General features: G+C 33.2%; 1 protein-coding gene across 2 annotated transcripts in view; it reads left to right on the top strand.

Annotated features, from left to right (window-relative positions):
* LOC133657056 (cGMP-dependent protein kinase 1) overlaps positions 1 to 15,380 on the top strand; it is a 634,377-nt gene that overhangs the window by 12,693 nt on the left and 606,304 nt on the right. The window contains exon 1 of one of the 2 annotated variants that reach the window (XM_062057943.1): positions 9,576 to 10,011. The exons of the other annotated variant lie outside the window; for it this stretch is intronic. Coding sequence (XP_061913927.1) covers positions 9,704 to 10,011 — 308 coding nt within the window. The 5' untranslated portion in view covers positions 9,576 to 9,703. Of the gene's footprint in view, positions 1 to 9,575; positions 10,012 to 15,380 lie in introns of those variants that run through there. 2 annotated transcript variants of the gene reach the window in all.

Raw genomic sequence — 15,380 nt, 5'->3', positions numbered from 1 at the left:
AGTGTGTACTGTGACGCAACAGTTTGTTTACATGTAAAATCTTCCACTCCTTCTTTGTCTCATTTTGTCCACCAAACGTTTTATGCTGTGCGTGAATGCACAAAGGTGCGCTTTATTGATGTTATTGACTTGTGTAGAGTGCTTATCAGGCATATTTGGTCACTGCATGACTGCAAGTTAATCAATGCTAACATGCTATTTATGTACATATTGCATCATTATGCCTCATTTGTAGCTATATTTGAGCTCATTTGATATCCTCTTTATGTACAATTTAGTTTTGCATGTCTCATGACACACTATCTGTATGTAATATTGGCTGCATTTCAGCTAGTTGCTTGTGTGCCATGTTGTTCCAGACCACAGCAAACGTTACCCAGCTTGCCAAAGATAGTAATGAATCTATTAGGAGAAGACAGCCTGTCATTTCCTTTAAGTTGGACACACCCATCTATACCTTTGGCCATTAAAAGCCAGTCATTACCAGGAGTTGTCTCACCTTCTGAGTAGCCTCTGATTTACTAATGTTTTCTAATTTTGTAAAAATGTGTAGAATAGTCATTTTGAGAGTAGACTAATATAGCTAATATAGACACTTACGTCATGTGTTGCCTTCATTATAACACTTATACAAGACTTTTAAAGTCATTTTGATAGTAGGCTAATATAGCTAATATAGACACTTGCATCATGTGTTGTCTTCATTATAACACTTATATAAGACTTTTAAAGTCATTTTGATAGTAGGCTAATATAGCTAATATAGACACTTACATCATGTGTTGTCTTCATTATAACACTTATATAAGACTTTTAAAGTCATTTTGATAGTAGGCTAATATAACTAATATAGACACTTACATCATGTGTTGCCTTCATTATAACACTTATATAAGACTTTTAAAGTCATTTTGATAGTAGGCTAATATAGCTAATATAGACACTTACATCATGTGTTGTCTTCATTATAACACTTATACAAGACTTTTAAAGTAATTTTGATAGTAGGCTAATATAACTAATATAGACACTTACATCATGTGTTGCCTTCATTATAACACTTATATAAGACTTTTAAAGTCATTTTGATAGTAGGCTAATATAGCTAATATAGACACTTACATCATGTGTTGCCTTCATTATAACACTTATATAAGACTTTTAAAGTCATTTTGATAGTAGGCTAATATAGCTAATATAGACACTTACATCATGTGTTGCCTTCATTATAACACTTATATAAGACTTTAAAGTCATTTTGATAGTAGGCTAATATAACTAATATAGACACTTACATCATGTGTTGCCTTCATTATAACACTTATATAAGACTTTTAAAGTCATATTAATAGTAGGCTAATATAGCTAATATAGACACTTACATCATGTGTTGTCTTCATTATAACACTTATATAAGACTTTTAAAGTCATATTGATAGTAGGCTAATATAGCTAATATAGACACTTACATCATGTGTTGCCTTCATTATAACACTTATATAAGACTTTTAAAGTCATTTTGATAGTAGGCTAATATAGACACTTACATCATGTGTTGCCTTCATTATAACACTTGTATAAGACTTTTTAAATCATTTTGATAGTAGGCTAATATAGCTAATACAGACACTTACATCATGTGTTGCCTTCATTATAACACTTACGTACGGCTTTTCATTTTTTTGCGGATCCAGATAGATTAGTTTTTTGGATTTTTAGTTTCAATATGGCTCTTTCAACGTTTTGGGTTGCCGACCCCTGGCTTAAGGTCCCGGTTGTATTAAACCGTTAAAAAATGAATAAATCACAGTCCACAAAAATGATCCTCGGGCCAGACTTTGGACATAATGCAAACTTAACGACACAGCTGACATTTTAATAGCTGGCCGGCTGCATGAAACTTCCCTTTTCGGAGGGCGGTGCCACTGTTGACTTATGTAGCTTATTGGGTTCAATTGTTATAGTCGATGTCAGTCCTGTGAAGAAAGACCGAGGGATGTTCCCAAGTCCCATGTAAAGGGTAGGAAGTAATGCATCATAAAGGGATGCATGGGTATTCTGGCCTAGTTGGCTCACATCAATTGTTTCTAAGCCACCACGTGACGCTTGCAGGCCACCTCCTGTTGTTTGGGCTGCAGTTGATCCCCTGATCCACCACTAGAGGGCAGCTGCAGCCCGTCCTAACAGACCCTCCTGTGCAGTGACATGTTTCTTTGCATGCTTTTACACTTTAAACCCTCCTATCTTATTTTACCCCCCCTACTCAGCCCTGTTTAACCCCCCACCCCAATGTGTCCCTTCTGCAGTGTGGTGTAATTGCTGTTTTATTTTAAAGCCCACTAACTCTCCATCCTATCTGATTGGCCTTGGCAGTTTATTCCTCCCTGGATTTGTGCACAGCCCAACGCCGGCGGATGACTTTATGGATGGCAGACACACACAAGATTAGATAAAGAATGTTGGTTAGGTTTTTGTTGTTGTTTTGTTTTCTCCTTGCGTCTGTGAATAAAAGGAATGCCATTCATTAATTAAGAAGGCCTCTGTGGGAGGATGTTTGTTTTTTAATGATTTTTTTTTTTGGAAAGTGACTTTTTGGCTAAAAAATTTCCGCCTTTTTGACACTTAGAAAAAATCCAGACTTTTTGACACTTAGAAAAAATCCAGATTTTTTGACATTCAGAAAAAATCCCGACTTTTTGACAAATAAAATTCAGATTTTTTGACACTTTGAAAGAAATCCAGATTTTTTTACACTTGGAAAAAAATCCGGATTTTTTGACACCCAGAAAAAATCCAGAATTTTTTTGACACTTAATAAAAATCCCGACATTTTGACAAACTAAAATCCGATTTTATGATACCTAGAAAAAATCCAGATTTTTTGACATTTAGAAAAAATCCAGATTTTTTGACACTCAGAAAAAAATCCAGGATTTTTTTGACACTTACAAAAAATCTCAATTTTTTTGACAAAAATATTTCCGGTTTTATGACACTTACAAAAAATCCAGATTTTTTGACAAAAAAATCTCGACTTTTTGACCAAAAAATCCAGATTTTTTGACAAAAAAATCCAGATTTTTTGACAAAAAAATCCAGGATTTTTGACAAAAAATGTCAGATTTTTTGTCAAAAAATGTCAGATTTTTTGACACTTAGAAAAAAAATCCAGACTTTTTGACACTTATAAAAAATCCAGACTTTTTGACACTTAGAAAAAAATCCGGATTTTTTGACACTCAGAAAAAATCCTGGATTTTTTTGATACTTAAAAAAAATCCCGACTTTTTGACAAAAAAAATTCAGATTTTATGACACTTAGAAAAAATCCAGATTTTTTGACATTTAGAAAAAATCCAGATTTTTTGACACTCAGAAAAAATCCAGGATTTTTTTGACACTTAGAAAAAATCTCAATTTTTTGGACAAAAATATTTCCGGTTTTATGACACTTAGAAAAAATCCAGATTTTTTGACAAAAAAATCCCAACTTTTTGACAAAAAGAATCCAGATTTTTTGACAAAAAATGTCAGATTTTTTGACAAAAAATGTCAGATTTTTTGACAAAAAATGTCAGATTTTTTGACACTTAGAAAAAATCCAGACTTTTTGACACTTAAAAAAAATCCAGACTTTTTGACACTTAAAAAAAATCCAATTTTTGACACTTAGAAAAAAATCCCGATTTTTGGACATTCAGAAAAAATCCCGACTTTTTGACAAATAAAATTCCGATTTTTTTGACACTTAAAAAAAATCCGACTTTTTGACAAAAAAAATTCTGATTTTATGACACTTAGAAAAAAATCCAGATTTTTTGACATTTAGAAAAAATCCAGATTTTTTGACATTTAGAAAAAAATCCAGATTTTTTGACATTTAGAAAAGTCCAGATTTTTTGACATTTAGAAAAATTCCAGATTTTTTGACATTTGGAAAAATTCCCGATTTTTTGACAAAAAAATCCAGACTTTTTGACAAACAATGTCAGACTTTTTGACACTTAAAACAATCCTGACTTTTTGACACTTAGAAAAAATCCAGACTTTTTGACACTTAGAAAAAATCCACTTTTTGACACTTAGAAAAAATCCTGATTTTTTGACAAAAAAAATTCAGATTTTTTGACACTTAGAAAAAATCCAGATTTTTTTGACATTTAGAAAAACCCCCAGATTTTTTGACACTTAAAAAAATCCCGATTTGTTGACAAAAAAACGTCAGACTTTTTGACACTTAGAAAAAACCGTTACCGATAATTTCCGATATTACATTTTAACGCTGTTTTTCCAGGCCGCGTTTACCACAAATCAAAGATCCTCTTCTGTTTTTAACACACGTCAAAGATCTATATGACATTAAAAAACTGCTGTTTTTCAATGCCCTATTTTCCACAAATCAAAGATCCTCTATGTTTTAGAGGTAGTCTTCTGCTCTTAACACTCGTCAAAGATCTTCTATGATATAAAAAAAACTGCTGTTTTTCCAAGGACCTATTTTCCATAAGTCAAAGATCCTCTATGTAATAGAGGTAGTCTGTTTTTAACACTCGTCAAAGATCCTCTATATCATCCAAAAACACCTGTTTTTCAAGGCCCTATTCACCACAGATCAAAGATCCTCTATGTAACAGAGGTACTCTTCTTTTTTTTTAACTCGTCAAAGATCCTCTATATATAAAAACTGCTGTTTTTCAGTGAACTATTTACCACCAATCAAAGATTTTCTATGTACCAGAGGTAGTACTCTTTTGTCTTTAACACTCGTCAAAGATCCTCTATATAATTTAAAAAAACCTGCTGTTTTTCAAGGACCTATTTACCACAAATCAAAGATCCTCTATGTATGAGAGGCAGTCTTATGTTTTAACACACATCAAAGATCCTCTATACGATATACAAAAATACTGTTTTTCAGGGACTTATTTACCACAAATCAAAGATCCTCTATGTAACAGAGGTACTCTTCTGTTTTAACACTTGTCAAAGATCCTCTATATAATCCAAAAAGTCCTGTTTTTCAAGGTCCTATTCACCACAGATCAAAGATCCTCTATGTAACAGAGGTACTCTTCTTTTTTTAACACTCGTCAAAGATCCTCTATATATAAAAACTGCTGTTTTTCAGTTAACTATTTACCACCAATCAAAGATTTTCTATGTACCGGAGGTAGTACTCTTTTGTCTTTAACACTCGTCAAAGATCCTCTATATAATTTCAAAAAACTGCTGTTTTTCTAGGACCTATTTACCACAAATCAAAGATCCTTTATGTACTCCTCTGTTTTTAACACTCGTCAAAGATCCTCTATATAAGATTAAAAAAACTGCTGTTTCTCAAGACCCTACTTACCACAAATCAAAGATCCTCTATGTAACAGAGGTACTCTTCTGTTTTTAACACTCGTCAAAGATCCTCTTTATGATATAAAAACTGCAGTTTTTCAGGGACCTATTTACCACAAATCAAAGATCCTCTATGTTACAGAGGTACTCTTCGGTTTTTAACACTCATCAAAGATCCTATATTTAAAAAACTGATGTTTTTCAAGGACCTATTTACCACAAATCAAAGATCCTCTATGTTACAGAGGTACTCTTCGGTTTTTAACACTCATCGAAGATCCTATATTTAAAAAACTGATGTTTTTCAAGGCCCTATTTACCACAAATCAAAGACCCTCTTCTGTTTTTAACACTCACCAAAGATCCTCTAAGTGAGATTAAAAAAAACTGCTGTTTTTCAAGGCCCTACTTACCACAAATCAAAGATCCTCTAAATAACAGAGGTACTCTTCTGTTTTAACACTTGTCAAAGATCCTCTAAATGGTATAAAAACTGCTGTTTTTCAAGGACGTATTTACCACAAATCAAAGATCCTCTAAATCTACAGGTACTCTTCTGTTTTTAAACACTCGTCAAAGATTATCCATATGATATAAAAACTGCTATTTTTCAGGGACCTATTTACCACAAATCAAAGATCCTCTACGTAACAGAGGTACTCTTCTGTTTTTAACACTCGTCAAAGATCCTCTATGCGATATAAAAACTGATGTTTTTCAAGGCCCTATTTACCACAAATCAAAGATCCTCTATGTTTTAGAGGTAGTCTTCGGTTCTTAACACTCGTCAAAGATCTTCTATGATATAAAAAAAACCCTGCTGTTTTTCAGGGACTTATTCACCACGAATCAAAGATCCTCTATGTATTAGAGGTAGTCTTCAGTTTTTAACACTTGTCAAAGATCCTCTATACGATATACAAAATGCTGTTTTTCAGGGACTTATTTATCACAAATCAAAAATCCTCTATATACAAAAAGGTACTCTTCTGTTTTAACACTTGTCAAAGATCCTATATATGATCTAAAAACTGCTGTTTTTCAAGGCCCTATCAAAGATCCTCTATGTAACATAGGTACTCTTCTGTTTTTAACACTCGTCAAAGATCCTCTATACGATACAAAAACAGCAGTTTTTCAAGGCCCTATTTAACACATTTCAAAGATCCTCTATGTAACAGAGGTACTCTTCTGTTTTTAACACTCGTCAAAGATCCTCTATGCGATATAAAAACTGCTGTTTTTCAAGGCCCTATTTACCACAAATCAAAGATCCTCTATGTTTTAGAGGTAGTCTTCGGCTCTTAACACTCGTCAAAGATCTTCTATGATATAAAAAAAACTGCTGTTTTTCAAGGACCTATTTTCCATAAGTCAAAGATCCTCTATGTATTAGAGGTAGTCTTCAGTTTTTAACACTTGTCAAAGATCCTCTATACGATATACAAAATGCTGTTTTTCAGGGACTTATTTATCACAAATCAAAAATCCTCTATATACAAAAAGGTACTCTTCTGTTTTAACACTTGTCAAAGATCCTATATATGATCTAAAAACTGCTGTTTTTCAAGGCCCTATCAAAGATCCTCTATGTAACATAGGTACTCTTCTGTTTTTAACACTCGTCAAAGATCCTCTATACGATACAAAAACAGCAGTTTTTCAAGGCCCTATTTAACACATTTCAAAGATCCTCTATGTAACAGAGGTACTCTTCTGTTTTTAACACTCGTCAAAGATCCTCTATGCGATATAAAAACTGCTGTTTTTCAAGGCCCTATTTACCACAAATCAAAGATCCTCTATGTTTTAGAGGTAGTCTTCGGCTCTTAACACTCGTCAAAGATCTTCTATGATATAAAAAAAACTGCTGTTTTTCAAGGACCTATTTTCCATAAGTCAAAGATCCTCTATGTATTAGAGGTAGTCTTCAGTTTTTAACACTTGTCAAAGATCCTCTATACGATATACAAAATGCTGTTTTTCAGGGACTTATGTACCACAAATCAAAGATCCTCTATGTACAATAAGCTACTCTTCTGTTTTAACACTTGTCAAAGATCCTATATATGATCTAAAAACTGCTGTTTTTCAAGGCCCTATCAAAGATCCTCTATGTAACATAGGTACTCTTCTGTTTTTAACACTCGTCAAAGATCCTCTATACGATATGAAAACTGCTGTTTTTCCAGGGCCTATTTACCACAAATCAAAGATCCTCTATCTAACAGAGGTAGTACTCTTCTGTTTTAACACTTGTCAAAGATCCTCTATACGATATAAAAAATCCTGTTTTTCAAGGCCCAATTCACCACATATCAAAGATCCTCTATGTTTTAGAGGTAGTCTTCTGTTCTTTAACACTTGTCAAAGCTCTTCTATGATATAAAAAAACCTCCTGTTTTTCAAGGACCTATTTTCCACAAATCAAAGATCCTCTATATATTAGGGTAGTCTTCTGTTTTTAGCACTAGTCAAAGATCCTCTATTTGATGTACAAAATGCTGGTTCTCAGGGACTTATTTACCACAAATCAAAGATCCTCTATGTAACAGAGGTAATACTCTTCTGTTTTAACACTTGTCAAAGATCCTCTATACGATATTAAAAACTCCTGTTTTCAAGGCCATATTTACCACCTCTATGTAACAGTGGTACTCCTCTGTTTTTAACACTCGTCAAAGATCCTTTCTACGATATATAAAAACTGCAGTTTTCCAAGGACCCATTTACCACAAGTCAAAGATTGTCAATGTAACAGAGTTACTCTTTTGTTTTTAACACTCGTCAAAGGTCCTCTATGCGATACAAAAACAGCAGTTTTTCAAGGCCCTATTTACCACAAATCAAAGATCCTCTATGTTACAGAGGTACTCTTCGGTTCTTAACACTCATCAAAGATCCTATATTTAAAAAAACTGATGTTTTTCAAGGCCCTATTTACCACAGATCAAAGATCCTCTATGTAACAGAGGTACTCTTCTTTTTTTTAACTCGTCAAAGATCCTCTATATATAAAAACTGCTGTTTTTCAGTGAACTATTTACCACCAATCAAAGATTTTCTATGTACCAGAGGTAGTACTCTTTTGTCTTTAACACTCGTCAAAGATCCTCTATATAATTTCAAAAAACCTGCTGTTTTTCAAGGACCTATTTACCACAAATCAAAGATCCTCTATGTATGAGAGGCAGTCTTACGTTTTAACACTCATCAAAGATCCTCTATACGATATACAAAAATACTGTTTTTCAGGGACTTATTTACCACAAATCAAAGATCCTCTATGTAACAGAGGTACTCTTCTGTTTTAACACTTGTCAAAGATCCTCTATATCATCCAAAAACACCTGTTTTTCAAGGCCCTATTCACCACAGATCAAATATCCTCTATGTAACAGAGGTACTCTTCTTTTTTTTTTAACTCGTCAAAGATCCTCTATATCATCCAAAAACACCTGTTTTTCAAGGCCCTATTCACCACAGATCAAAGATCCTCTATGTAACAGAGGTACTCTTCTTTTTTTAACTCGTCAAAGATCCTCTATATACAAAAATGCTGTTTTTCAGTGAACTATTTACCACCAATCAAAGATTTTGTATGTAACAGAGTTACTCTTCTGTTTTTAACACTCGTCAAAGATCTTCTATACGATACAAAAACAGCAGTTTTCCAAGGCCCTATTTACCACAAATCAAAGATCCTCTATGTAACAGAGGTACTCTTCAGTTTTTAACACTCGTCAAAGATCCTCTGACTGTCAACATAAGTCCCTGGCAAATTTAGAATGAACAAAGATGCATTATTTGTAGTAAATAAATGTGACATTTCCACTTCCGGTGGCAACGGTGGTGATGCCTCTTTTTTTTTTTTTTTTTACACTGAGCTCCAGTGTTGAAAGGGTGTTTTTTCCGCGGGAAATGACAGCAGGTGTGCCCGCGGAGGATGCTTCTTATTCGGCTGCACTGCGCCTCAGATTCCTGCAGGCGCCCTTGTCTCCACGCAGCTGCCCGGCTGACGTGCGCGGATCTGCGTGGAAGAGAGAGAGAGAGGGAGGGAGAGAGAGAGAGAGAGAGAGAGAGAGGGAGGGAGAGAGAGAGAGAGAGGGGGAGAGAGAGAGAGAGAGAGTGTGTGGGAGGAGGATAGAGGGAGAAACTTTGCGTGGTTGTGACCGAGCACAGCATGTCAGCTGCGGGTTCCAGCGCGCATAGCTCCGCGTAAACGGCCACCGGAGGAGGTGGAGGCGGAGGCTTGAGGGGGCTGCGAGCGAGGCTGTTGATGCCGGATAAAGTTCCCCCTTGGCGCGGCAGAGGAGCGAGGACCCCCACTCCCGTGTGAAGAAGTTTCCGCCGAGCCATGGGCACCCTGCGCGACCTGCAGTACGCGCTCCAGGAGAAGATCGAGGAGCTGCGGCAGCGCGACGCGCTCATCGACGAGCTGGAGCTGGAGCTGGACCAGAAGGACGAGCTGATCCAGAAGCTGCAGACCGAGCTGGACAAGTACCGCTCCGTCATCAAGCCGGCCACGCAGCAAGTCCACAAGCAGACGGAGCTGCACTGCGAGCAGCAGCGCACCAAGAGGCAGGCCATCTCGGCCGAGCCCACCGCCTTCGACATCCACGATCTCAGTCACGTCACGCTGCCTTTCTACCCCAAAAGTCCCCAGTAGGTGTCCGCGCGCGACCTTCTTGCCACACGTTGCATTGCTCCGTGGGAGCCGGATATGTCACTTTGTTCACTGCCGCTGTGCGTAATGCTGATGGGGGCGCAGCAGGTGGAGCACCTGTAGGGCGGCCATGCCGCTCAACTATTCACAATACTTTGGACACTTAGGAAAACATACAGACTTTTTGACACTTAATACAAATCCAGACTTTTTTTACACTTAGAAAAAATTCCAGACTTTTTGACCAAAAAAATCCCGACTTTTTGACCAAAAAAATCCAGACTTTTTGACCAAAAAAATCCAGACTTTTTGTCCAAAAATCCAGACTTTTTGTCCAAAAATCCAGATTTTTTGACAAAAAAAAATCGATATTTTTTGACCAAAAAAAATCGATATTTTTTGACCAAAAAAAATCCAGATTTTTTGACAAAAAAAATCCAGATTTGTTGACAAAAAAATTCCAGATTTTTTGACAGAAAAATCCAGACTTTTTGACCAAAAAATCCAGACATTTTGTCCAAAAATCCAGACTTTTTGACCAAAAAAAAAAATCCAGATTTTTTGACAAAAAAAATCCAGATTTTTTGACAAAAAAAATCCAGATTTTTTAACAAAAAAAATCCAGATTTTTTGACAAAAAAAAAAATCCTGATTTTTTGACCAAAAAATCAAGACTTTTTGACACTTGTAAAAAAATCTAGACTTTTTGACACTTACAAAAAATCCCGACTTTTTGACAATAAAATGTCCGACTTTTTGACAAGAAAATGTCCGAAAACCAGACTTTTTGACACTTAATACAAATCCAGACTTTTTTTACACTTAGAAAAAATTCCAGACTTTTTGACCAAAAAAATCCCGACTTTTTGACCAAAAAAATCCAGACTTTTTGACCAAAAAAATCCAGACTTTTTGTCCAAAAATCCAGACTTTTTGTCCAAAAATCCAGATTTTTTGACCAAAAAAAATCGATATTTTTTGACCAAAAAAAATCGATATTTTTTGACCAAAAAAAATCCAGATTTTTTGACAAAAAAAATCCAGATTTGTTGACAAAAAAATTCCAGATTTTTTGACAGAAAAATCCAGACTTTTTGACCAAAAAATCCAGACATTTTGTCCAAAAATCCAGACTTTTTGACCAAAAAAAAAAATCCAGATTTTTTGACAAAAAAAATCCAGATTTTTTGACAAAAAAAATCCAGATTTTTTAACAAAAAAAATCCAGATTTTTTGACAAAAAAAAAAATCCTGATTTTTTGACCAAAAAATCAAGACTTTTTGACACTTGTAAAAAAATCTAGACTTTTTGACACTTACAAAAAATCCCGACTTTTTGACAATAAAATGTCCGACTTTTTGACAAAAAAATGTCCGAAAACCAGACTTTTTGACACTTAAAAAAAATCCAGACTTTTTTTACACTTAGAAAAAATTCCAGACTTTTTGACCAAAAAAATCCAGACTTTTTGACCAAAAAAATCCACACTTTTTGACCCAAAAAAAATCCAGACTTTTTGTCCAAAAAATCCAGACTTTTTGTCCAAAAATCCAGATTTTTTGACCAAAAAAATCCAGATTTTTTGACCAAAAAATATCCAGATTTTTTGACCAAAAAAAATCCAGATTTGTTGACAAAAAAATTCCAGATTTTTTGACAAAAAATCCAGACATTTTGACCAAAAAATCCAGACATTTTGTCCAAAAATCCAGACTTTTTGACCCAAAAAAAATCCAGATTTTTTGACCAAAAAAATCCAGATTTTTTGACAAAAAAATCCAGACTTTTTGACACTTGTAAAAAATCTAGGCTTTTTGACACTTACAAAAAATCCCGACTTTTTGACAATAAAATGTCCGACTTTTTGACAAAAAAATGTCCGATTTTTTGACACTTAGAAAAAAATCCAGACTTTTTGACAATAAAATCCAGACTTTTTGATAAAAAATCCAGACTTTTTGACACTTAGAAAAAGTCCAACTTTTTGACACTTAAAAAAAAATTGCGATTTATTGACACTTAAAAAAATCCAGACTTTTTGACAAGAAAATTTCAGACTTTTTCCTGGAAAATTTAGAACGAAAAAAGATGGATTATTTGTAGTAAATAAATGTGACATTTTGGACCTTTTCAATCCCGATTTTTTGACACTTAAAAAATCCCCACTTTTTCACCAAAAAATTTCCGACTTTTTGCCACTTAGAAAAAATCCTGATTTATTGACACTTAGAAAAAATCCTGATTTTTTGACACTTAGAAAAAATCCCGAGTTTTTGACAAAAAAAATTCAGACTTTTTGACACTTAGAAAAAATCCTGATTTATTGACACTTAGAAAAAATCCTGATTTTTTGACACTTAGAAAAAATCCCGACTTTTTGACAATAAAATGTCGGACTTTTTGACAAAAAAATTTCCGACTTTTTGACACTTAGAAAAATGTCAAACTTTTTGACAAAAAAAATTCCGACTTTTTTCTGGCAAATTTAGAATGAACAAAGATGCATTATTTGTTGTAAATAAATGTGAAATTTTGGACCTTTTCAATCCCGATTTTTTCACAAAAACCTTTCCCACTTTTTGACACTTACACAAAATCCCTACTTTTTGACACTTAGAAAAAAATCCTGATTTATTGACACTTAACAAAATTTCCGACTTTTTGACACTAAAAAAAAATCCCAACTTTTTGACACTTAAAACAAATCCAGATTTTTTGACAGAACAAATCCAGATTTTTTGACACTTAGAAAAAATCCAGACTTTTTGACAAAAAATTTCAGACTTTTTGACACTTAGAAAAAATCCATACTTTTTGACACTTAGAAAAAATCCAGACTTTTTGACAAAAAAATGTCAGACTTTTTGACACTTCGAAAAAGTTCCGACTTTTTGACACTTAGAAAAAATCCCGACTTTTTGACACTTAGTAAAAAAATCCAGATTTTTTGACACTTACAAAAAATCCTGACTTTTTGACACTTGGGAAAAAAACGACTTTTTGACAAAAAACATTCCGACTTTTTGACACTTCAAAAAAATCCCGACTTTTTGACACTTCAAAAAAATCCCGACTTTTTGACACAGAAAAAAAATCCAGACTTTTTGACATTTAGAAAAAATCCAGACTTTTTGACAAAAAAAATTCCGACTTTTGACACTTCAAAAAAATCCAGACTTTTCAACACTTAGAAAAAAATCCAGACTTTTTGACACTTAGAAAAAATCAAGACTTTTTCACAAAAAATTCTGACTTTTTGACACTTACATAAAATCCCGAATTTTTGACACTTACAAAAAAATCCCAATTTTTTTGACACTCGGAAAAAATCCAGACTTTTTGACCAAAAAATGTCAGACTTTTTGACACTTAGAAAAAGTGTTCTTGTTGGAACTAGATGAGGCAATTCCTGAAGGAATTGCTTGTGAATGCTCCAATGCTGAAGTTAAACTGAAATGCTGACAGAATGTGATGTGAATGTAAGAATAGTTGGAATGGTGAAGAGTGTGAATTTCCAGGAAAACCGGAATTTGGATTGAACTTGGGAAAGTGTTAGTTTGAATGTCCAGGATGGGTGGAATAGGTTGAAAAATGTGGGAATTGTGCAACCTGGAAAAATGTCCCATTCATTTCAATGGGAACTTCCTGGAAATTTGGGAATTTAGTGGAAACGTAAGTTGTTGTGTTTACATCTTTTGATGAGTTGTTTGTTGTCTGCTTGGCTTAGGTTTTTGCTTTGTAAGCAAATGATATGTTATTTACTTTGTTGGCAATTTGATCATTTAAGTGGTTGGGCGGTTGGTGTGTGGGTACATTTGGTGAAATAAGTGCTTGCTTGAATGTCTGCTCAGTAGGCGTGACTTATGTGGTTATTCGGAGTAGTGGGCAGAATGATGGGGATAGTTCCGGTGCCTGGTTTAAAGATCGTATAGGGGAATCAAACCAGGGGTCTGTCAGTGACAGGCCACACCATTAACCGCTCATACACATCTGTTCCCTAATAAGTCTGTTATGGTCTTATTAGGAACCTTTTTAACAACGTGTTCATTCCTGGAACCTCTGGTTCCTGGCTCTCTACGTTTCCACCGCATTTCACAGTTGAGGTACTTTATACAAATCAGGCTGATGACGTATGGAGGAGTGGTCTACTATGTTTCTACACTGATATCATGTCAATAAACACACAATAACAGGTCACAGTTCTTTTACTAAAAAGCAAGTAATTGAAATACAAATCAGCCATATACAAAACTATATTATTTCTAAAATAAAGTGTAACAAATTGTTCATAAAAAGTCAGGCTTTTGTCTCAGAAAGTCGTCCTCTCAGTAAATGATGAATTCAAGAGGGTCAGGCGATTAATGTTGCTCAATTTCAGCTGTAAATAACAATATATAAATAATAAATGTCAGTGTTTACCTGTAAATAACAATATATACATAATACATTTCAGTGTTTATCTGTAAATAACAATATATAAATAATATAAATGTCAGTGTTTATCTGTAAATAACAATATACACATAATATCAATGTCAGTGTTTACTTGTAAATAACAACATATAAATAATAAGTCAGTGTTTATCGTAAATAACAATATCCAAATAATAAATGTCAGTGTTTATCTATAAATAACAATATATACATAATAAATGTCAGTGTTTATCTGTAAATAACAATATACAAATAATATCAATATCAGTGTTTATTTGTAAATAACAATATAGAAATAATATAAATATCAGTGTTTATTTGTAAATAACAATATATAAATAATAAGTCAGTGTTTATTTGTAAATAACAATATAAAAATAATAAATGTCAGTGTTTATCTGTTAATAACAATATATAAATAATATCAATGTCAGTGTTTATATGTAAATAACAATATATAAATAACAAATGTCAGTGTTTATCTGTAAATAACAATTAATAAATAATGTCAATGTTTATCTGTAAATAACAATATATCAATAATAAATGTAAGTGTTTATCTGTAAATAACAATATAAAAATAATAAATGTCAGTGTTTATCTATAAATAACAATATATATACATAATAAATGTCAGTGTTTATCTGTAAATAACAATATATAAATAATATAAATGTCAGTGTTTATCTGTAAATAACAATATATACATAATAAATGTCAGTGTTTATCTGTAAATAACAATATATAAATAATGTCAGTGTTTATCTGTAAATAACAATATATACATAACAAATGTCAGTGTTTATCTGTAAATAACAATATATAAATAATATCAATGTCAGTGTTTATTTGTAAATAACAATATATAAATAATTTAAATGTCAGTGTTTATTTGTAAATAACAATATAAAAATAATAAATGTCAGTGTTTAT

This window comes from Entelurus aequoreus, linkage group LG09 (genome assembly GCF_033978785.1).
Source record: "Entelurus aequoreus isolate RoL-2023_Sb linkage group LG09, RoL_Eaeq_v1.1, whole genome shotgun sequence".
Classification (NCBI taxonomy): domain Eukaryota; kingdom Metazoa; phylum Chordata; class Actinopteri; order Syngnathiformes; family Syngnathidae; genus Entelurus; species Entelurus aequoreus.
The sequence above is the reverse complement of the archived record's forward strand: the minus strand, read 5'-3'. Positions and strand labels throughout refer to the sequence as shown.